This window comes from Ochotona princeps, chromosome 8 (genome assembly GCF_030435755.1).
Source record: "Ochotona princeps isolate mOchPri1 chromosome 8, mOchPri1.hap1, whole genome shotgun sequence".
Classification (NCBI taxonomy): Eukaryota; Metazoa; Chordata; class Mammalia; order Lagomorpha; family Ochotonidae; genus Ochotona; species Ochotona princeps.
Window position 1 is genome coordinate 64,689,728 of NC_080839.1, and position 22,086 is coordinate 64,711,813.

The following is a 22,086-nucleotide window of genomic DNA, read 5'->3' on the forward strand; positions in this document are numbered from 1 at the left end:
GCTGCCCTTTAGAAGCACATTTTAGCTTCATCTTCTGTCGTGTTGGCTGTCATTTCATGGATCAAATAAAGTCTTTGGCAAGCCCAGTGTCACTGTGGCAGGGAATTGTGTTTAACTTTCTCTTTTGTACTGTAAGGTCCACATAACAGAATAGATGATGAATCCAGAACAGTAACTCAATGACTCTGCTTGGCTTTTTGTTTCTAGATCCAACTTGGTTTTCTTCTTAATCCTTGAAGTTCAAGATTTAGGAAAAAGATTAAGATGAATGAGTTGTTGGGATAATCTGTACATGTTTGGATATATTTTCATTTAATGTATTTTGGGAATTCAGTAAGTGGTATTTTCTTGTTAACATGAGATTTATTACCTTTGAATGTTCCATTTCACATCTCTATAAATTTCAGTGGTTTTATTGGGGTGCTTTATAGCAGGCAGGATATTTTTAGTTGAAATAACAGGAAACACAATGTAAACTGACTTAAACATTGAAGAATTCATCATTTAATGTAAGTGAAACAAGCAGACAGTGTGATCCGGTTGCTTCAGCAGTTTCATCCGTATCTCAGTTTTGCTTCCTTATTTTTTGTTCCATTCTCAGCTGACTCATCCATCGTGATTGCAGGCTGGTTGCTAGCAGGCTGGGGAGCTGGATGTTTTCAGGTTCAGACATAGAAGGGAAAAAAAATGCTTCCTAGAGACTTTAAATAAGATTGCTTGCCATTGACACTGGCCAGCCCATTATGGCATCAGATGTTAGACTAAATATTTTTCTTGCAATGTTTCTAAGTATAAATTATAGGTGTTTTAGAAAAGTGGCTTCTATAAGCAAAAGATATGGAAGAAAAATCTGGAGAGAGTTGGAGTTTACAAGAAAAACAAGTAAGAGTTATCATTGCCAACAGAAGCATCAGTCAGAGGAACTGTAAGTTACAGATGGACAGACTGCTGGAGCCGAGGAGAGTGGGTAGGACAGTGATCAAGGACAGATCATGCTGATCATCTTGAATTGTATCTTTTTTTTTTTAAGATTTATTTATTTTATTGGAAAGTCAGACATGCAAAGAGGAGGTGAGACAAAAGAGAAAGATCTGCTGTCCGATGATTCTCTCCCCAAGTGGCAATGGCAAGACAGCTGATCTGAACCCAGGAGCCAGGAGCTTCCTACGAGTCTCCCATGTGGGTGCAGGGTCCTAAGGCCTTGGGCTGTCCTCGACTGCTTTCCCAGGCCACAAGCAGGGAGCTGGATGGGAAGCGGAGCTGCTGGGATTTGAACTGGCACCCATATGGGATCCCGGTACATGCAAGGCGAAGACTTTTGCCACTAGGCTACCGCACCAGCCCCCTACCCCCAGAACCATACCTTAAGAATGTTATGATAGTACACGGCGTGATAGCGTAACAGCTAAAGTCTTCATGTTGCACACGCACTAGGATCCCATGTGGGCATTAGTTCAAGTCCTGGCTGCTCCATTTGCCATTCAGCTCCCTGCCTGTGGCCTAAGAAAACAGTAGAAGATGGCCCAAATGCTTGGGACCCTATACTCGTGTGGGAGACCTGGAAGAAGCTTCTGGCTCCTGACTTCAGGTTTTCTCAGCATTGACTGTTGTGGCTACTTGAGGAGTGAACCAGCAGATGGAAGATCTTTCTCTCTGTCTCTGCTTCTCTCTATAAATCTGACTTTATAATAAAAATAAATCTTTAATTAAAGAACATTGATATTATGAGTGACTTATAAGTTAAGCAGGAGGTAATACTATCAGATTTGTTTTTAAGTCTTACTGTAGTTTCAGAGAAAAGAATAGATGGAGTGAGGATGAGCTGACTCACTATGAAACACAGGAACACCACCAGACTGAGGATGGAGGAGCAGATTGTCAAAGACACCATGTAGTTACCGGTTTGACTTGATGATGTGTACAATACATAAATGTGTATCTGCATGTTCGTGAAACAAGATGCCCACATGGCCTCTGATTAGGGTGGCAAGGGTCGAGACATAGAGGAAAGGGGTAGGACAAATGTTTCTTTTTTTTTTTTTCTCTTGTTTCTGCAGGGAGGGAAGAGAAGGCAGCCACTTCTTGGGTCAAAATACATCAGCACCGGGGGCTTGGGGGAGTGTTGTTTGATGGTGCTTTAGAGGCCCCTGATGTGGGGAAGAGTGTTCTGAGGCTCTTGTTGTTTTGGTAGTTCTGAAACATCATCAGCATCATCGCACCAGGGTTGAGAAAATCTTTTCAAGAGTCTGTTGGGTGATCAAGAGCACCTCAGTGTGTATTCACAGGCCCGGGAATGTGTTGCAAAGCCTGACCAGGAGAGTGGTCCATACATCTGACAAGGCACTTGGCATCTTCCCTCAGATGAGCCAGCTGTCGTGTTGCTTGTGTGCATCTGGGCGTGCTGTCCATTACACAGGCATCAGCAGCTGACACATACACTGCAAGGTCGGGCTATGTAGATTGTGATTTTCCCTCTGGCTGTGATTGGAGTCTCAGCATTTGCCGGCAGTTGCAGTAGCCTAGCTTGGCCTGGCCTGCTCCAACCCCACATGTGAACTGGCAGGTGTTACAGTCTAACCTGGCTTGGCCTGCACTGCAGGCCATACATGTGCCAGTGGGCACTGCAGCCCATCATGGCCTGGCATGTCTGTATCATATTTAGTCTTGGGGACTAGTATGCAAGAGGACAAATATTGTTTTTTTGAATCTTTGATCTTTTCTTTCTCTGTTGACTTTTTCATTTGTAAAGCTAATGCTAAGTAAAACATTGCTTTTAGAACGTACTTGTGATGCTTCTGTATTTTTTTTTTTTAAACATATGCTTTATTTTAAGGGCAGAGTTATAGAGGAGAGAGATCTTTAGTTTGCCGGTGTACTCCTTGAATGACCACAGTCACTGGGACTGGATGAGGCCCTCGCTTCATCTAGGTCTCCATATTGGTGCGGTGGGGGCCCACATACTTAGGCCATCACCTGCTACTTTCCCAGGTGCATTAATAGCAAGCTGTGTCGGAAGTGGAGCAGCTGGGACTGTCAAACATGTACCCTTCTAAGATGCTTAACCTGCTACCTCACAACGCTAGCCCCATTTCTGTATTTTTCTAGCGTTAAATGGTAAATGCTAGATCGTGATCAAAGAATGATATATTTTTTCCTCTTTTGTTAGTTTATAAAACATATAAATCAATGAAGTGTTATTTACCAATTAATTTTGAGTGAATGTTAACTGGTATTTGGGAGAAGAAAGTAATCATTGTATCTTCATCATCATATTATTATTTTGTTTTGCAGTGGGACATCCCCTCTTGCATGCCTGAATGCAATGCTGCACACCAACTCCCGGGGTGAAGAGGGCATCTTTTATAAGGTGCCAGGTAGAATGGGAGTGTATACTTTGAAGGTAAATATGTTGTTGGCAAATCATTGAAAAAGAAAAAAAAAAAAAACAGGAAATGACCATTCATAAGTAATATTTAATTAATTGAGGTGGAGCTCTGTTCTTCTAAAACTTATTTTCAGGAAGAATTAGTATTTTTCAACCTTGTCCCCTATATGTATTTTTTAACTGTTTTTTTTAAAGCTATATAAATAGATCAGAGGAGTAACTTTCTTTTATTTTTATGATTTTATCTTTAAAGGATGAAACAAAAATTATTGACAGTATCTTTATAAGAGCCTTACAGCATTTGAATAGCCACAGTCACTGTGGTATATACCACAGTAAAGGCTGCGGATCACTTTCTCATTTACTTCTCCACTCTGGATAACAGGTCTTTTTTTTTTTTTTAAATAGTGAAAGACAATGTTTAGGAGACTATTTTCTTGCCTAATGCTGACCATATAGTGTCAGCCAGGATAGAAACTCAAATCTGTCTCATTCCCTAAGCCCATATTCTTTCTACCCTGTGTTGAGAAGGGACCATTAATTGTCAATGACGTCTCAGTTACAAACAGGAAAACAAAGTCAGCCTGAACAGAACACAGGATTTATTTGCCCACATAACTGAAAGTTCTAGGGAAGCCCAGGCTGGATAGAGGAACTTAAATGATGCCTTGAGAATTGGCCTCATTCTTAGTTGAATTGGTTTCATTCTTAGTTGAGCCTTCTTCCTGTCATACACAATTTCACTCTTTATCCCCACTCTGCCAACTCCCAGTAGGATAGAAAGTATTGCAGGAGCTAAAGGAGGAGGCTCTCACGCAATTCTGACTCGGCTTCATTGGGCTGACTGAATCCTTGTGGCTGCACCTGAAACATTTTTCGGGTCAGCCAGACTCTGTTCATGATCACCCTTAAAGTAGAGATTATACCCCCTCAAGCTAGAGGACATTGATCATCAGCTGGAGTACGAATGCTCAGTGGGCAGGGACTTTGTCCATGTTCTTTGCCAATGTGGCACTCTGTCCTTGCTGCCTTTTTAACTCTTAGCTCTTGTCATCACTGTGCCCCATGGCTGTATGCGGCCTGCCAACAGTCAAAAGATCTGACCTCTGTAGAGCACCTCCTTTTTGTAGTTTGTTAAACTTTCTGAGGTTAATAGGGCTTAATTTCTACATGGTGCTTTCTACATTTGGGTTCGATTTTAACTGTTCTAGGCCTTCCATATTGTTTTTTAAAAAATACTCATTAAGTACCTCCTGTGTTAATAGTTGTAGGAAAAAAGCCGAAGTGTTTTTGTTGAGGTACTGCACTTTACCTCTAGATGTGTAGGAGTTTCTTCCTGCACACCAAGCATTCCCTCCAGCAGGCACCCACTGGGGGTCCTCAAGTTCATCTCATCTCTTGAAACTCTCCCCGGAGGGGGTGGCAGGTCCCAGAGATTGAGGGCTCAGTCCCATAAAGTAGGGCCAACAAAGCTTCTCGAGATTTGGGAGCTCCTAGATGAAGGACCAAGTATCAGGACATGAGATTGTCCTAATGCTGCTATTGCTCAGCAAAGTACAAAGGTTTTAGAAGTTTTCCTCTCTCTTCAGGAACCATAGTCAGAGACCGAATGTGTATTTATCATGTCCTGAATCCACACCCAGGCTAAAATCATGGCACCTGTAAGGAAGGATCAGCTGTGGATCTCTTGAGGTTTATGCTATAGCTGCTAAGAGACTTGTGTACTCACAAAGCACTGTTCTGTGAAGTACTGGGATAATGAAGAGGAGTAAATGTTGATTTTGAATAAAAGGATTCAGCTAGTATTCTTGTATGTCCTCTGGGCTTTGACAGATAAGTAATAGGAGGAAGGGCCTTCTGGGGTACTGTCTTAAGCCTAAAGACACAGAAGGATTCGGAATGTATTTTGAAAGTTAGGTTATGAGCCACATGGGGGCTTGTTTGTTAAGGTGTCAAGATAGAGTAAATGTTAGGAAGTGTTCAGTGGATGCCTTTGACAACCTGACGGAGCAGTTTGGTGGAAGAGGTCTTTCTGAATTACACAGTGAAATCCATGTGTAGGAGGATGATTCAAATAGATGGATTTAAGGATGATGCAGAGGAAAAAGTGGTTATGGTTGTTTGGAAGACAATGACTCTGAGTTCAGAGGGGAATACAATATACACCCCATGTTTTCTAGACTTTAAGATGCCAGGCAACTTTTAAAGAATCGGTTGGCAGACATATGACCTATAGTTTTAACAAATACCTGAACTATATTTACCTTTTCTTAATCCTGTGACCCCTACAGAATTAGCTGCTCATGCCTCAAGTCTTAGGTTCATTTCACTCCCTCTTTTCCTATTCCAGAAGCTGCACATGTTTTCTATGTTTCTTTCTCTTTCTTTTTTGGTTGTTGTTTAGGTTTATTTGTTTTTATTGGAAAGGCAGATATACAGAGAGAAGGAGAGGCAAAGATCCTCCATTTGCTGGCTCACTCCCTAAGTGGCAGCAATGGCCGGAGCTGAACCAATCCAAAGCCAGGAGGTAGGAGCTTCTTCTGGGTCTCCTATGTGGATGCGGGGTCCCAAGGCTTTGGGCTGTCCTCTACTGCTTTCCCAGGCTACAAGCAGGGGATTGGAGGGAAAGTGGAGCAGCCGGGATGCAAACCGGTGCCCATATGGAATCCTGGTGCTTGCAGGGTGAGGATTTAGCCACTAGGCTATTCTGCTGGGCCCATGTTTTCTGTTTTGTTAATGTCACTTGGTATTTTTTTTGTGCCAGAGTTGTTTTTCAGTCTGAATATAAAAACAAAAATATGTAGGTAATGAACTAATAAAGGGAAGAACCACCCTTTATTTCATAACTTAGAAATAACATTCAGTAATGCCTTTAAATGTATATTTTTTATGTATTACACAAATACATAGTAGCTAATATTTTATTGAGGTTTTATGCCAGACACTATTGTAAATGTTAGCATTTTATGTTAATTAGCTCATTTTATTTCATAATGGCCATTTTACATGGTTCCTGTTATCCTCACCTTAGAGACAGGGAAACTGAGGCATGAAAAGGTGAGCCACAAGGCTGCACAGTTAGGAAGAACAGACCAGAAAACCTTCTTTGCTTTTCTTTGATCTTGAAACTAAGCTGTTACAAGTTTCAAATAAAAACCTGACAGAATTACCCTTTTTGATTAATATTCCCATTAACTTAAGTATAGAAACCAGAGATTCATGATTTTGAAAAAAAAGCAATGATTTCAATTTGATCCTTGTTACATACTAACCAATATTTAGGAACTAATTAAAGTAATATACTATCTTTTATATAGCAGTATGTTCATCCAGTTGAATTCAGAATATGCAATGGTACTTACGCTCACAGACATATAACATGTCTGATTAAATCAGTATATATATTTTTTAAGTGTCCTGAACATGTCATCACCTTGCTGGATTTTCATATACCCAACTTTTGCTAATTTAAGTCTGTTTTTTGTACTCCTCTCTGAATATTGTATATATTTTTATCTTTGAAACATCAGTTTATCTAACCCAAAAACAGAAGTGACAAGAATTCAGTAAATATTGCTAGGTCTGTTACTGAGTCTTATTGCTGGTTTTGTTCCTGAATCTGATCATGCTGAAAGTTAATCAGTACAATTACGTTGCAACGTTGACTATTGAAAATTGAACTCCTGTTTGCTGAAATGGTGATGATGAATCCTAACTGGATGCCTCCGTTTGCAGAAAGATGTGCCGGATGGGGTCAAAGAGCTTTCAGAAGGCTCAGAAGAAAGCAGTGATGGGCAGTCTGACTCGCAGAGTTCTGAGAATAGCAGCAGCAGCAGTGATGGTGGCAGCAACAAGGAGGGGAAAAAGAGCAGGTGGAAAAGGAAAGGTAAAGCCACCTCATGTTTGAATGAAGCCCTGATTGCTGTGTGACCAATGCCCTTGTTAGTGGTTCCTGTTTCCCAGACCCAAGGTTAGTCAGTCCCTTTCCTTTGCCTTCTGAATCTATACTGTGCAGTGGTGGAAATGTGTATATTTATATTGTCCAGCACAGCACAGTAGCCATTAGCTACATAGTCTTTTTAAACACTTGAAGTATGGCTAATGTGACCAAGGAGTTTTAAAGAATGATATCTTTTTAAGAGCGATTTATGTCACCCCAAAACTGAACAGAAGGTGCAGAGATTTTATTTTCCATGTACCCTCTGCCTCGCTACCCTCAAGAGTCCCCCATCAGAGCGGTGTTTGTTCCAAGTGATGAGCCTACACTGAGAGACTGTGATCGCTAAAAGCCCACAGTTTAGATTAGGTTTACTTAGTATTTATGTTCTGTGGGTTTGGACAAATGTATAATATACAGTGACATGTGTTCCATGTCTGTCCACTGTAATTTCACACAGAATGGTTTCATTGCCCTAGAATCCTTTGTGTTCCAGCTGTTCATCTCTCCCTTCCTTTTAACACCTGGCAGCCATTGCTCTTTTCACTGCCTCTACAGTTTTTCCTTTTGCAGAATGTCATATTGTTGGAACATTTTAAGAGTGGCTTTTTTGTAGTAATGTATATTTTAGATTGCTCTATGTCTTTTTCATGACTTGATAGCTCATTTCTTTGTAGCACGGACTAGCATTCCATCATCTGCATGTAACACAGTATTTTCACACAATAAAAGGCATTTTGGTTTTTCACAGTTTTGGCAGTTATGAATAAATTTTTTCTGAACATCTGTGTGCATTTTTTGTGAGTGAATATCAAGGAGTGTGATTGCTGGATCATATGGTATGAGTGTGTTTAGTGTTTTGTAAGAAACTGCCGAACTGTTTTCAAAGTAGCTGTGCCGTTTTTCATTCGCACCAACAATGAGCAAGAGTTGCTTCATTCTGTATTTGCAGCTTTGCTGTGTTAGTGTTTTGGAATCCAGCTGATCTAACAGATATATCACCGTTTTCATTTGTGTTTTCTGGAAAACATGAATTGTGAAGCATCTTTCCGTACACTGTATGTTCTGTGGTGAGATGTCTGTTCAGGTCTTTAGCTCGTTGCAAATCAAGCCATTTCTTAATTGTTGAGCTTTATGAGTTCTTTGTATATTTTGGATAATATTCGTTATTGTCAGTTTACATCATTAGGTTTTTTTTTTTTTCAATTCTCCAAATTTATGGTTTGTTCTCTTACTTTCTTGGCAGTTTCCGTTTCATATAGCAGAAATTCTGAATTTTAGCAAGTCTATTTTATAAACTGGGTTGTATCTTTGGTGTTGTGAAGGCTTTTTCCTGCTTTACCTTCTAGGAGGTTTAGATTTGTCTTGTTTTTAGGTCTGTGATAGATTTTTTTTTTTTAAAGATTTATTCTGTTTTATTGGAAAGTGAAATATGCAGAAAGTCGGATATATAGAGAGGAGGAAGAGCTTCCATCTGCTGATTTACTCTCCAAGTGGCTGCAACGGCCGGAGCTGAGCTGATCCGAAGCCAGGAACCTGGAGCCTCTTTTGGGTTTCCCACGCAGATGCAGGGTCCCATGGCTTTGGGCTGTCCTCAGTTGCATTCCCAGGCCACAAGCAGGGAGTTGGGTGGGAAGAGGGGCCACTGGGATTAGTGAATAACACTCTAAATTGTACCTGGGTTTGGTCAATACTCTTGACCATTCACGGACTTTTTTAAGATGTTGGTATGTTACTTGTGTGTCTAGTACTCTCTTCTAAACTTAGAACATTTATTGTGTTAATAGTTGTCTCCTTACTAGGAAAAGGATGCTTGCTTTTGTACTAACCAATATTAAGTTTGTTCTGCTGATTTTTATTCTCATCTTGTTTGGTGTTTGCTTCATGGCTTAGCCAGAAACCATTCTTTACAAAGTTAATGTGTTTGTCACAGCTTCACTGGAATGGGTTTCCCAGTTAAGGGCATGTAATTAATTACCCATTCCTGCTAATGCTTCTTTATGTTCTTCTCTGAATTTGTTTGAAGAGCCCAAAATTTTTTGTCCAAATATTTATGATTTAGCTGTACATGGCTAGGCAGATTTTAAGCTGTGATTTCTTACAAAAACCGATATAGTGATATACCAAAGGAAAGTAGTTCCCTGGTTTGAATATCCTGTTAACTTTTTTGTTTTTAGTAAGATTTATTTATTTATTCTGGAAGAGAAAGAGATTGAGAGAGGGATCAATCTTCTATCTTCTTGTTTCCTGCCCTAATTGCCAGCACTGGGTCAGGCTTAAGCTGAGAGCCAGAAGTTTCTGGTTCTCCAACGTGAGTACGGGGCCCAAGAACTCAGGTTATCATCTGCTGCTTTCCCAGGCATAAACAGAGAGCTAGATCACAAGTGGAACAGCCAGGACTCAACCTGGCACCAATATGGAATGCCTCCTTCTCAGGCAGTTACTTTTAACCTGGAACTTCACAATGTCAGCCCCCGTCCTTTTTAAAAAATAATTTTTTAATGATGTTTACATGGTTGATCAGTGTGGTAAGGGTTGAGGATTAGGGAAAAGTCGGTGAGACCATTGATTCCAAATTTTCTACCTCTTCCTCATGTGTATCTGAGGTAAGGGGAGAGGTAAGGGTAGAAGCCATACCCAGCTTTCCAACCACTTCAGTACCCTGGGATAGGGAATGGCCACCCAATACCATCCCAGGGTCCCCAATGTAGAGCATGTTCCAAGGGTTCTGCTTAAGTGATTTTGATAGTTCTGAAATGCTGTCAATCTTACCAATCCAAGGATGAGGTCGATTGTCTGATACAGTCTACCTTGCGCAGATATTTGCTGTCAACATCTGGCTGGGGTAGCTGTCCAATTTTTTCTGTTCTCCTTTCTTTATTATAGTATGAGATGTCCTCTTCAATGGACTGCCATATCTTCCATATGCATCTGGGCATGCTATCCACTGCTCCGTCTTATCCACTGAGAAGGTCAGGTTCTGACACATGCACTCTACAAACAGTCCACCAATCCTGAACCTATAACCCATGGTTGGAGTTCTGAGTCCAGTGTCTCAGTTGGGGGGAAACCCAAAGAAACCTCATCTGAAGTGGTCCCACACCTGACCCCGTGTGTGTGCTTTCCAGTATGGGGTCTGACTCAGTTCGTTACACTCATCAGCCTTCGCACACACTGGTAGTTGCAATTGCTGGGTCAGTTATGTCTCGAGCCCCATCTCTCTCTTTTTTTTTTTTAAGATTTTATTGTTATTGGAAAGCCGGATATACAGAGAGGAGGAGAGACAGAGAGGAAGACCTTCCATCCGATGTTTCACTCCCCAAGTGAGCCGCAACGGGCCAGTACGCGCCAATCCGATGCTGGGACCAGGAACCTCTTCCGGGGTCTCCCACGCGGGTGCAGGGTCCCAAAGCTTTGGGCCGTCCTTGACTGCTTTCCCAGGGCAGAAGCAGGGAGCTGGATGGGAAGTGGAGCTGCCGGGACTAGAACCGGCGCCCATATGGGATCCCAGGGCTTTCAAGGCGAGGACTTTAGCCACTAGGCCATGCTGCCGGGCCCTCGAGCCCCATCTGTTATGCAGACCACTGGATGCTTCAGCCCATACCAACCAAGCACACCATACACTCAGCCCTCACACCAGCGGGAACTGTAGTTGAGTCCAAGCAATGTGCAGTAACCCCCACCAGGCCTGCTCCCAGCCCTGGTTGCTGTGCTTGCCAATATGAGCAGCAGACTGGTCCAGTCTGTGCCACATCTCATCCTGCTCTTGTACACATCAATGGGGACGTTGGAGCCTACTTCAACCCAACCCACACTCATGCTAATGGGTGCTATTGCCTGTCTAGCCAGGCCCTCCTCCAGCCCTGGTTCTCATGCTCACCAGTGGGAGTTGCAGCCTAGCTGACATGTCCCCTGAGCTCCCCAGCCAGGCATGTTCCTAGCCACAGATCTTGTACATGTGCCACTGGTTGCTCTGACACAGCTCAGCTTAGCCCATCCCCACCTTGACCTTTGCCATAGGATACTACAGCCTGATCTGTCCCAGCCTGCCCCCAGTCCCAACTCTTGCTGGCAGGAGCTGTAACCTAGCCCTGTCCAGTCCGCTCCCATCCCTGTCACACAGGTCAGTGTGACATCCTGGCCCAGCATGACCCACATTCCAGCCTGACTCCTGCACATGCCAGTGTGCGAAGATTTGTCCCAACACTGCCAGATCCACCTCCCTCCAGAAGCAACCCACACACTTGCCTCCAGGTAGAATCACCTTGCCCGGTCTGACCAACACCCAGACCTGAATCACATGCTTACCAGCAGGAGCTATGACACACCAGGGAAGTGTCCCCCCACCAGGCCCACTCCCAGACCAAGATCTCACATGTGCCAGAAGGTGCTAGTTCTTTCCCCAGAATAGTCTGTTCCCTCCATCCTGGACTATGTATGAGCTGGTGGATATTACAGCCCAGCTCACTCAACACTCTATTTTTGGGTGTGTGTGCAGATGCTGTAGCCTGGACCAGCTAACCTGTACTCAACGCCAGTACCCATGAGTGTTGGAGGGTTCTGTGGTCATGCCTAGCTCAGCCAGTTGCCACCCCCAGCTCTTAAGCAAACCACTGTAAGTCGCAGTTCCACGGGGATGGCTCACAGACTCCCCACAGAATCTGCCACCCAACCTGATTCGTGTGCTGGTTAGTGTCATGACCCTGCCTAACCTTACCTGTCCCCTGTTTTGACTCTTACCTGTGGGTACTATGGTTTGGCCCTGCCAGGCAGGGTACCAGGCCTAGCTTTAGTGTGCACCAGTGAGTGATAATCAGCAGTGGCCAGTGCTAACTAGTCCAGCTCAGGTCTCCCGCTTGGGCTGCTGCATGGAATGACTCTAGCCATTGGAGTCATTTGGGGAGTGAACTGGCAGAGGAATATCTGTATCTCCCTGTATCTCTCCTTATCTTCCTTTCTCTGAAAGATAAACTCTGCCTTTCAAATGAAAATAAGTATTTCATTTTAAAGTTTTATTTTTTAATGTTTTATTTTTATTGAAAAGGCAGATCAGATTTATGGAGAGAAGGAGAGACTGAAAGATCCTCTATCCTCTGGTTCATTCCCCAAATGGCTGAAGCTGAGCTGATCAAAAGCCAGAAGCTAGGAGGTTCTTCTGGGTCTCCCATGTGGGTCCAGAGTCCCAAGACTTTGGACCATCCTCTACTGTTTTCCCAGGCCATAAGACCCTAGGGAAGTGGAGCAGCTGAGTCACGAACCAGCACTCATATAGGATCCTGGTACTTGCAAGATAAGAATTTAGCCATTGAGCCATCGTGCCAGGTCAAAATAATTTTTTTTTAATGAAGTATTTTTGATCAGTAGTGAAAGGAAGTGTGGCCCTAGGCCCGCAATTTGTCAGGTCTACTAAGCACCCATTTTTGAAAGAATAGAAAAAAAAAAGAGAATAGAGCTGAAAGTGTCCAGGGCTTTATATATTCCCTGTTTCTTCCCAATTTTGATTTTTCTTAAGTCTGGAAAGTACAGGTGTAAAATTAGGAGCCAGGAGTCAGGCAAAAAATATAGTTAGCAAAATGGATGTTTTTCTGAGCACTTGGATACAGGGAAATGCCTATTAAAAGAGGTCAGTCTAAAAAATTGAGAATGTAATTATTGCCTGGGAATATACTTGTGTGTGTATTTGGGGTAACAGGGTGGTCTTTACTTTTCAAGAGCCACAGACACTGCAATAGCTGTTAGGAGTAGTGACTTGGCTGTTGTTTGGTTGCCACTGTTGTTCTACTCAGAGCTAATGTTTTGTAGTGGCTATTTCTCAGAGTTTGAGAGCATCCAAGAACTCTGTTTTCAGTAGCTTAATATGTAGATTTGAAATGCGTAAACTTGCCCTACTCATTTGTATTCAATAGAAAACATGAACCACAACAAGAGTCTGGCATCTTAGCATTGCAGTGAAAATGCTGCTGTGACCCTGGCATCCCTTACCAGAGACCAGGTCCAGTCCTAACTGCTGTGTTCTTCCAATGTGCCTGGGAAAGTACGGTGTTAGTCCAAGTACTTTCCTCTCTGTCACCCACATGGCAGATCTGACAGAGTTCCTGGTTCCTGGTTTCAGCCTTGGCCAGCCCCGACAGGCCATTTCTGGAGTAAACAGGCAGATAGAAATCTCCCTCCCTGCACTTGTCTCTGTCATGCTGCCTTTTTTTTTTTTTTAAAGATTTATTTATTTTTATTGCAAAGTCAGATATATATAGAGAGGAGGAGAGACAGAGCCGAAGATCTTCTGTCCGATAATTCAATCCACCAAGTGACTGCAACAGTTGGAGCTGCACCGATCCGAAGCCAGAAGTCCGGAGCTTCCTCCAGGTCTCGCACACGGTTGCAGGGTCCCAAGACTTTGGGCCGTCCTCAGCTGCTTTCCCAGGCCACAAGCAAGGAGCTGGGTGGGAAGCATGGCTGCCAGGGTTAGAACCAGTGGCCCTATGGGATCCCTGTGTGTTCAAGGTGAGGACTTTAGCCACTAGGCCATTGCGCCGGACCCTGTCATGCTACCTATTAAATAAACAGACAAATAAATGTAAAACTACAAAGCAGTGTCAACCTCAAAATTGGATCCCTTTAAGTTGTTTTGATCTGCCTTTGATGCATTTCTCTCTTGTAGAGATGATCATAGTATTGATTATATTTTCTGAGTTTAGTGTGAGGTAAGATAATCAGTAAGGTTATTTCCTGGTTGCAGTAGTTTATCAAGCTGAGAGAAGGGTTTGGAAAGTGAGGTGAGAGAGACACATTTTCTCATGTATAATTCATTTTTACTTAAGAACCTTCAACAGTTTCAAGAACTGGATTCATTGCAAGCATTTAGTCTCGCTGAATATGCATCTTTCCTGTGACTCATATATACAGCATGTATGTCCCATATACATTTTTGGTATGTTTGGAATGTCTCAGAATACACTGAAGAAACTCGGAGTTGCAGTTGTCGGTATGGGGAAAGCACACCCTGCTGATAGCTTTTTCTTCATTAGAGGTTTTACTCTAAATCTGACATCACTTTATTTCAAGTATGTTTTAAGACCGGAAGAACACTGAGATAGCATCAAAACCCACTTCCTTTATGTACAGAAATAAAGATCTTGGACAGCAAAATGGATGCTTCTAGCTGAAAATCTGCAGAAACTCTTGATATATGTGTCTGTTTCAGCCAACAGACAAGGAACAGAGAGTAGAACTTTGAAATTCAGCAGTATATTAACACTGGTTTATTGATTTCTATGTAAAGTGGAAGAATTTAATTTTATAGTTTGGGTTTCTAGTTTTCAGATAGGAAACAATGTTGAAAGAAGAACTTTTATGAAATCCCAGGACAAGGTAAGGTGGAATAACTCCAGAAAAAATTATCAATAAGATCAGCGGATTCTCTTTATTTGTTATAGGCACAGCTAAATAAAATCCCCTTTTCCCAAAATAAGATGTCAGGATTGCAACATGAAGTAACTGCAGAAGCAGAATTTTTATTTTCTGCTAGAGAAAAGTTTTGTTGGACTTCTGGAATGCTCTTAAAGTGTCTTATAAAATTTAATTGTGCAAAATATAGCTTTTCACTATAAAAATTTTTTAATTGTTTCTGGGAACATAACTGGTGACATTTTGCTGTTTAGTATTGCTTTAAATAAGCAATTTGATATATCTTGTGTCCATAGTTATTTAAAATACACAGTTCTGCTTGCTTCCCTGCTGTATGTGTGTTAACTTATGGAAGGAGGAGGAGGACATCTCATTTGAGAAGTATACTGGGGGCTGGACTCCTTTTGGGCCAAGTTCATTCTGGTGGTAGAGCCCTCTGGGACTTCTGTTTTCCTTGTGGCTCCTTGCTGGTGGCAGAGTTGGAGGTGTTAGTTCTGTCTTGTGTTAAGTTTGGCTACACTGTTAGGTTGTGGATAGTCAGAGTATCCAGAAACAGGGAAAGGTGTGCAGGATTGGCCTTTCGCATTGTGGTTATGAGACTGGGGAGGTGGTCAAGAATCACAGATGTCCAGTGCGTTTGGTATGGCAGAAGTGCCTTAGAGAACTAGAAATCTGTTCCTTTAAGAAATGAAACTTCTCCAGGAAAGTCTATTAGAATAAAAGCTCTCCTTCAAGAGAAGCTGTACTCTGTGTGTGTGTGTGTGTGTGTGTGTGTGTGTTTAGACTTTTTTTAAAGTGTTTTTGTTTGTTTTCATCCACTTGAAATGTGAGAGTGAGAAAGATCATCTGCTGGTTCGCTTCCCAGATGCCTGCAATAGCCAGGGCTGGGTCTGATTGGAAGCAGGAGCCCAGAACTTCTTCCAGATAGCCCACTTGTGTGAGAGGGGCCCAGGCACTTGAGCAGTGTCTGCTGCTTTGAGCAGCATCAGCAGAAGCCATGGCAGAAGTGGAGTAGCTAGGCACTCCTATATGGGACGTGAGCATTATCTCCACTGAGAGCTCAACTCACTGTGCCACAACATCCACCCCAGCAGTATCATGGTTGAAGACAGCCATGATTTACGAAACATCAGTCATAACCAGTCCTTAAACTATCAGTTCTTTTCTTTCCTTTTGTTCAGATTTATTTACTTTTGAAAGGCAAATTTACACAGAGATATATAGACAGGAAGGGATCACCCATCTGCTGGTTCATTCCCACAGTGGTTGTGCTGAGCCAATCTGATGCCAGGAGCTAGAGCTTCTTCCAGGTCTCTCCCGTGGGTGCAGGGGGTCCAAGAACTGGGGCTCTTCCCCGCTACACTCCTCACCCCCAGTAGACAAGCAGGGAGCCGGTTCAGAAGTGGAGCAGCTGGTACTAGAACTGGTTCCCATAAGGAATGCCAGAACCTCAGGGGAGGGATTAGCTTACTACACCACTTTACTGGTCCCAAACTGTGTAAGAATGACTGTGTAGTTCTTTTTTTTTTTTTTTTAATCTAGCTGGATTTTTCCCCATTTCTTATATGCCAGGGGTCTCAAAGAAGGAATAGGGAATAAGAAAGGATGCATGTGGATGTTAACCAGTGTATCTCAGGTGCAGGAAAATGCAGTTAAAACACTGTCAGGAGGCCTGGATTTCTGGGCTGAGGTTTCTCAGAATTTCAATCTGATAGGATCACATCTCAGCGCCCATAGCTGGCAGGGTCCCTCGTGCTCTGTGGGGCGTCTTCTCGAGTTCCTTCGGCCCCTCTGCTCCAAGACAGCGGCCTGGTGATGCGGTGGACACCAGCGCTCAGGAGCCGGGGTCTGCCGGGCGAACGCGCCACGTCGCAAGGCTCGGCCTGCGCCGCCCCTGCCCCCACCCCATATGGCCACATCCGAATGGTGGGACTGTGGAGGGAGGACAGGGGACCACAGCCCGCCTCTGCGGGGCCAGGAGGGTGGTCCCCGGAAAGTGCGACAACTCGAACCATCCAGGCGGGCCTGGGCTCCTGGGGAGCAGTGGGGCGCCCCAGGCGCCGAGGGGTCTCATTCTGGGCCGAGATGGGCTTCGACTGTGTAATTCTTAATCTTCCATTTCATTACTACTACTTCAGTGTCTCTGACCACCTCTAATACTCGATTAGGGAACCATTAAATGTTTTCAGGAGAAAATAGAATTTCAAACCATATATTACTTACTAAAGCATATCACAAATGCATGTAGCAATAATGATCTATATCACTTTGAGCATGTTCGATAGCATTAAAATATGTTGAAATGAGAAATTCTCAATACTTTAGTGTATCTGAAAGAGTACCTTCTGGACTTCTACTCCGTGTGTGTACATAATATAGCGCTACCTGTAAGTCCTTCAGTAACCTGTCTGAAAGTAATTCTGATAATGTGTAAAAATAATTTTTGATGTTTTGCAAATACCTTTAGTATTAAACTTAAGGATTAATTTCTCTACTAGATTTTCTGTTCTTGGTAAACCTAGTTATCATACTAAAAGGAAGAAGGAAACTAATTTCCTCTAACAGTGTCTACAAACAACACACTGCCTAGCCAACATTTTTAAAATGACAAAGCACTACCCTTTTTTTTTTTTTAAGATTTATTTTATTTTTATTACAAAGTCAGATATACTGAGAGGAGGAGAGATAGAGAGGAAGTGGAGCTGCCGGGATTAGAACTAGTGGCCATATGGGATCAAGGCAAGGACCTTAGCCACTAGGCCACGCTGCTGAGCCCCAAAGCACTACCCTTTGCCTTAGGGAATGGAGAGAATGATTAATATGACCGTATTTATTCTTACTAGAAGCCCCAGCAAGTTACGACATGGCAAAAAAAAAAAAAAAGAGAGAAATCTTCTATTATTGGCAAATGACATTTTTACAAGTAGACAATTCTGAGATTAAAGCTGTGTGAGAATCATCAGATTTTTAAAAATTAGTGATGGTACCCTCTTTTCCCCTCCATGCAGTGTCATTGCTGGGAAGGGAATCTACTTTGGCCCCTTGTTTTGCTGCGTGCACTTGCTGGATATACCCAGAATGCAAGTCCCTGGACATTCTTTATGCTGTCTTGCAGGTCAGGTTTGCAGTGAGAAGTCTTGAAATAAGGCAGTGTCTCTTATTCAGTGTGTACTAGTTTGCCTCCCGTAAAAGCAGTGAATCTCTTAAGCTTGGTGTTTCTCGGTGGAGATGTGAACTTGCTGCCTGGGCAGCATGGGCCTGAGTCTGTATCTCCTTACTCATTTGAGATGTGAGCTTACAGGGAAGCTGACACAGAAAGGATGGCTATACACATACTGCTTTGCTATGCTGTGAGTGAAAAAGTCCTTTTTTCTTGGATCCAGGAGTTGTGTATCTTCTGTAAACGTTCATGGCCAATAAGAGGCTTGTTAGCTTGCAAACAGGGCAAAATCTGTCTCTTCACAGTCACTTACAATCGTGTTAAGAAATTTAACTATTTTCATTTATCAGCAATAAATAATTCAAAACTAAAAATGTGGATTTTCGTCCGTGGCAAAGAGAGATTAAGCTATAAAAGTAAAATAGAACATTCATGGATTGAAAGGTTCAATATTATAAACATATCAGCAAAATTCAGATTGTTTTATAGGCAGAATGTAGCCCTAACCAGAATCCCAGCTGGATGATGGTAGAAGGGAAATGTGGGCCTTTGGGAACAAAGAGAATCCAGAAGCCAATACACACCTGTTGAGACAATTGACTTGGATCATAGGGCACTTTACAATTATATAAAGGAAAGAATATTCTTTTTTAAAAAAAATGATGCTAGTTAATTTATTATCCATATAGGGAAGGCCAGTAAAATAAATAACAATCCTCATATAATGCAGAAATCTCCAGATAGTTTGTAGATCTAATGAGAGAAATGAAACAGTAGAACTTCTATTTAAATGTGCATGCTGTGACTGGCATTGTGATGCCAGTATATGTCCCAACCATTTCCCTTCTCATCCAGCTCCCTGCTAATGCTAATGTGCCTGGGAAAAGCAGAAGACTAGCAGGTGCTTGGACCCCTGCCACCCACATGGAAGACCGGGATGTAGCTCCTGTATTGAGCAGTGAGGCCATTTTAACCATTTAGGGAATGAATCAGTAAATGGATAATCTCTCTCCGTCTCTGTTGCTCTCCCTTTCAAAAAAATAAGTCAATGTTAAAAATTTAAAAAGACATGTGCATACACACATGCCTAAACACACATGCAGGAAACTGTCTATAAATCAGTAGTAGTCACTTTTCTTAAGGACATTGTTGAAGTACATTAAAATAAACAAGTGTATTAATCCAGAGATAACTTTAAGAGAATGAATAGGTAAGCCACAGAGAAGGAAGACTTGCTGCAAGAAACATTTTCAACCAAGGAATACGTGAAGAAATATATTTTTCATTGAGAAAAAAAACAAGAATAAGTGTTATAAAAAGGTGATAATCCAAATAAATATTAATGAAAAGAATCCAATTCTGTCAACCATCATGGAAGAACAACCACATGGAATACTATTACATCCTCACTGACCTCTAAATTAAAGAGTGACAATACCTAGTACTGGTAATTATGAAAAATAAGTGGAATTTCCATACATTGTGACAGAACACTGTTCAGTTTAAAGAATCTGATGCATTGTTATACATACACACAAGAAAGTGGCTACGTTGTACATTATTTGATCAGAAGTATAAGTGATTTGATTTATATGAATGTTAACACTTTTGATAGGTTATAGAAACGTCTCAGTGTGCTTAGAAGTTGTTAGATCGGGTATTTTGCAGCAGTTGCTAGCGTGACTAGAAGGGAGAACAGAAGGGTTGCTGGGACAGCATTTTGCCCCTTGGCGTTAGTGCTGGTGCCTTTCTGGTTGTAGAAATTCAACATGCTATAACCTTGGACTCATTTTAATGATCTAAGAATGAGCCTATATTGATAGAAGTCTTATATTTTTAAAGGTTTTATATTCCTCTCAGTTTGAAGCATCAAGAGAACATAGAAAATTGAACACGTAAGTGATCAATCAGGAGGTGGTTTTATGTATACATATCAATATGTATTTCTGCAATAGAGAAGTCTTTTCAGATACAACTAGAATATTTGCAAGAATTTATCACATTTTAGATCTAAACAAAAAGATCAGATTCTCAATAATGAAAATATATGGGATAATACTAAGATGAGCAAAAGGAGCTGTAAAGCTTTTAAACATTGCTGTTAAATTTCTGTTGGTCATAAGGATTAAAAACCATAGTTCCAAAATATTAAAGAAGTTTTGAATCAGAACTGATTAATTATAGCCAAAGCAATTACCAGGAAACTTCATTGCATAAGCTACCTTTTGTCAGAGCCAGCGTTGTGACATAGCCAGTAAGTGTCCACCTGCCATACTGGCATCTTATTTGGGCATTGATTTCTGTCCTGGCTGCTCCATTTCCAATTTATATCTCTACTGATAGCCAGGAAAAAAAAGCAGTGGAAGATGGCCAAAGAACTTAGACCCCTCCCACTCATATGAGAAACCCGGAAAAAGCTCCTCTTAGTTCTGCCCCACAGCCGTTGCACAGCCATCTGAGGAATGAATTTATGGATGGAAGATGCTTCTTTCTGTATGTCTCTCCCTGATTCTGTGTGCCTCTGACTTTCAGATAAATAAATCATTACTTTAAAAAAGTGTAAAGGGGGCCTGATGCAATGGCTCAGTGGTTAAATCCTCATTTTGCATGCAACGGGATCCCATATGGGCGCCGGTTCATGTCCCAGCTGCTCCACTTCCCATCCAGCTCCCTGCTTCTGGGCTCAGGAAGCAGTAGAGGATGATCCAAAGCCTTGGGACCCTGCAACCACATGGGAGACCTGGAAGAACCTCCTGTCTTTGGATTGGCTCAGCTCCAGGCATTGTGGCCCCTTGGAAAGTGAACCAGCAGGTGAAAGATCTTTTTCTCTGTCTTTTCTTTTCTCTGTAAATTATGATTTGCCTTTCCAACAAAAATAAGTAAATCTGTTTAAAAAAAAAAAGTATATAGGGGCCAGCATTGTAGCATAACGGATACAGCTGCCACCAACAGTACTATAGTCACATATAGACATTGGTTCAAATTGCAATTGCTCCACTTCCAATCCAGCTTCCTGTTAATGCCCGTGAGAAAAGCGACATAGGATGGCCCAGGTGTTTGGGCCTCTGTTCCTTACGTGGGCAATCTTAAAGAAGCTTCTGGCTCTGGGCTTCATCCTAGCCCACCTCTGGCTATTGCCGGTCATCTGGGGAGTGAACCAGTAGATGGAAGATATTTTTGTCTCTCCCTCTCTCTAAATCTGATTTTCAAATAAATAATAAATACTCCTTGTCATTATAGGGAAAATAAACATATAGCTAAAAAGGAGTAAAATTAAGAATTACAGTAAGAATAAAGTGGAAACTACTAAATTTAAAAGAACGATTATTTTTAACAAATTGACTTCAAAATGAGTTAGTAAGGTAGTGGCCAGCTTTGTGGTATGGCCAGTTAAGTTGCTACTTGCAGTGCTGACATCTATATTTAAATACTGATTCATCTGCGGAGTGCTCTCTTTCTGACCTAATTCCCAAGCTCTTAAATGTTTTCTTTTGGAATCCAACTACAATTGAAATCATATGCCAGGGCCCAGCATGGTAGCCTAGCGGTTAAAGTCTGCCTTGAACGCGCCAGAATCCCATATGGGTGCCAGTTCTCATCCCGGCAGTCCTGCTCCCCATCCAGCTCCCTGCTTGTGGCCTGGGCAGTTGAGGACAGCCCAAAGCCTTGGGACTCTGCACCCATGTGGGAGACTCAAGAGAGGTTTCTGGCTCCTGGCTTCTGTTTGGCTCTGCTCCAACGTTGTGGCCGCTTGGGGCGTGAATCATTGGACGGAAGATCTTCCTTTCTGTATATCCGACTTTCCAGTAAAAAGAAAAAAATCATATGCCACGAATGAGATTTTCTCATTGTAATTACTGGAAAATTAATTGGGTATCATACTAATAACTAATGTGAAAAATGGTGTGGTCGACATCACATCAATACTTGATAGGGTTTAGAATTGATGTGATGACTTAGTTGAAAAGTCAGCATCTTACTGAAGGCCCAGTTTCCATTCTCAGCATTATGTTAGAGGTATTGTTACTGGTAAGCAAGAGAAAAGCAGCTGGAGTAATAAACAATAAGACTCTGACATAAAAAAAGGTAAAGCCACTTTCAGATTATGATGTTTATACCTGGCAGGAGAATCAAAGGAGATAATTGTTGATAAAGGAGAATTAGGAAAATAGCAGGACATAAGTAAAACTAACCTACAGA

At 42.0% G+C, this 22,086-nt stretch overlaps 1 protein-coding gene across 2 annotated transcripts in view; it reads left to right on the forward strand.

Moving 5' to 3' along the window:
• Nucleotides 1-22,086, forward strand: part of ASXL2 (ASXL transcriptional regulator 2) — a 138,051-nt gene that overhangs the window by 77,070 nt on the left and 38,895 nt on the right. For both annotated transcript variants that reach the window (XM_058668183.1, XM_058668184.1), the window contains exons 3-4: nt 3,292-3,400; nt 7,121-7,271. In XM_058668183.1, coding sequence (XP_058524166.1) covers nt 3,292-3,400; nt 7,121-7,271 — 260 coding nt within the window. The remainder of the gene's footprint in view (nt 1-3,291; nt 3,401-7,120; nt 7,272-22,086) is intronic.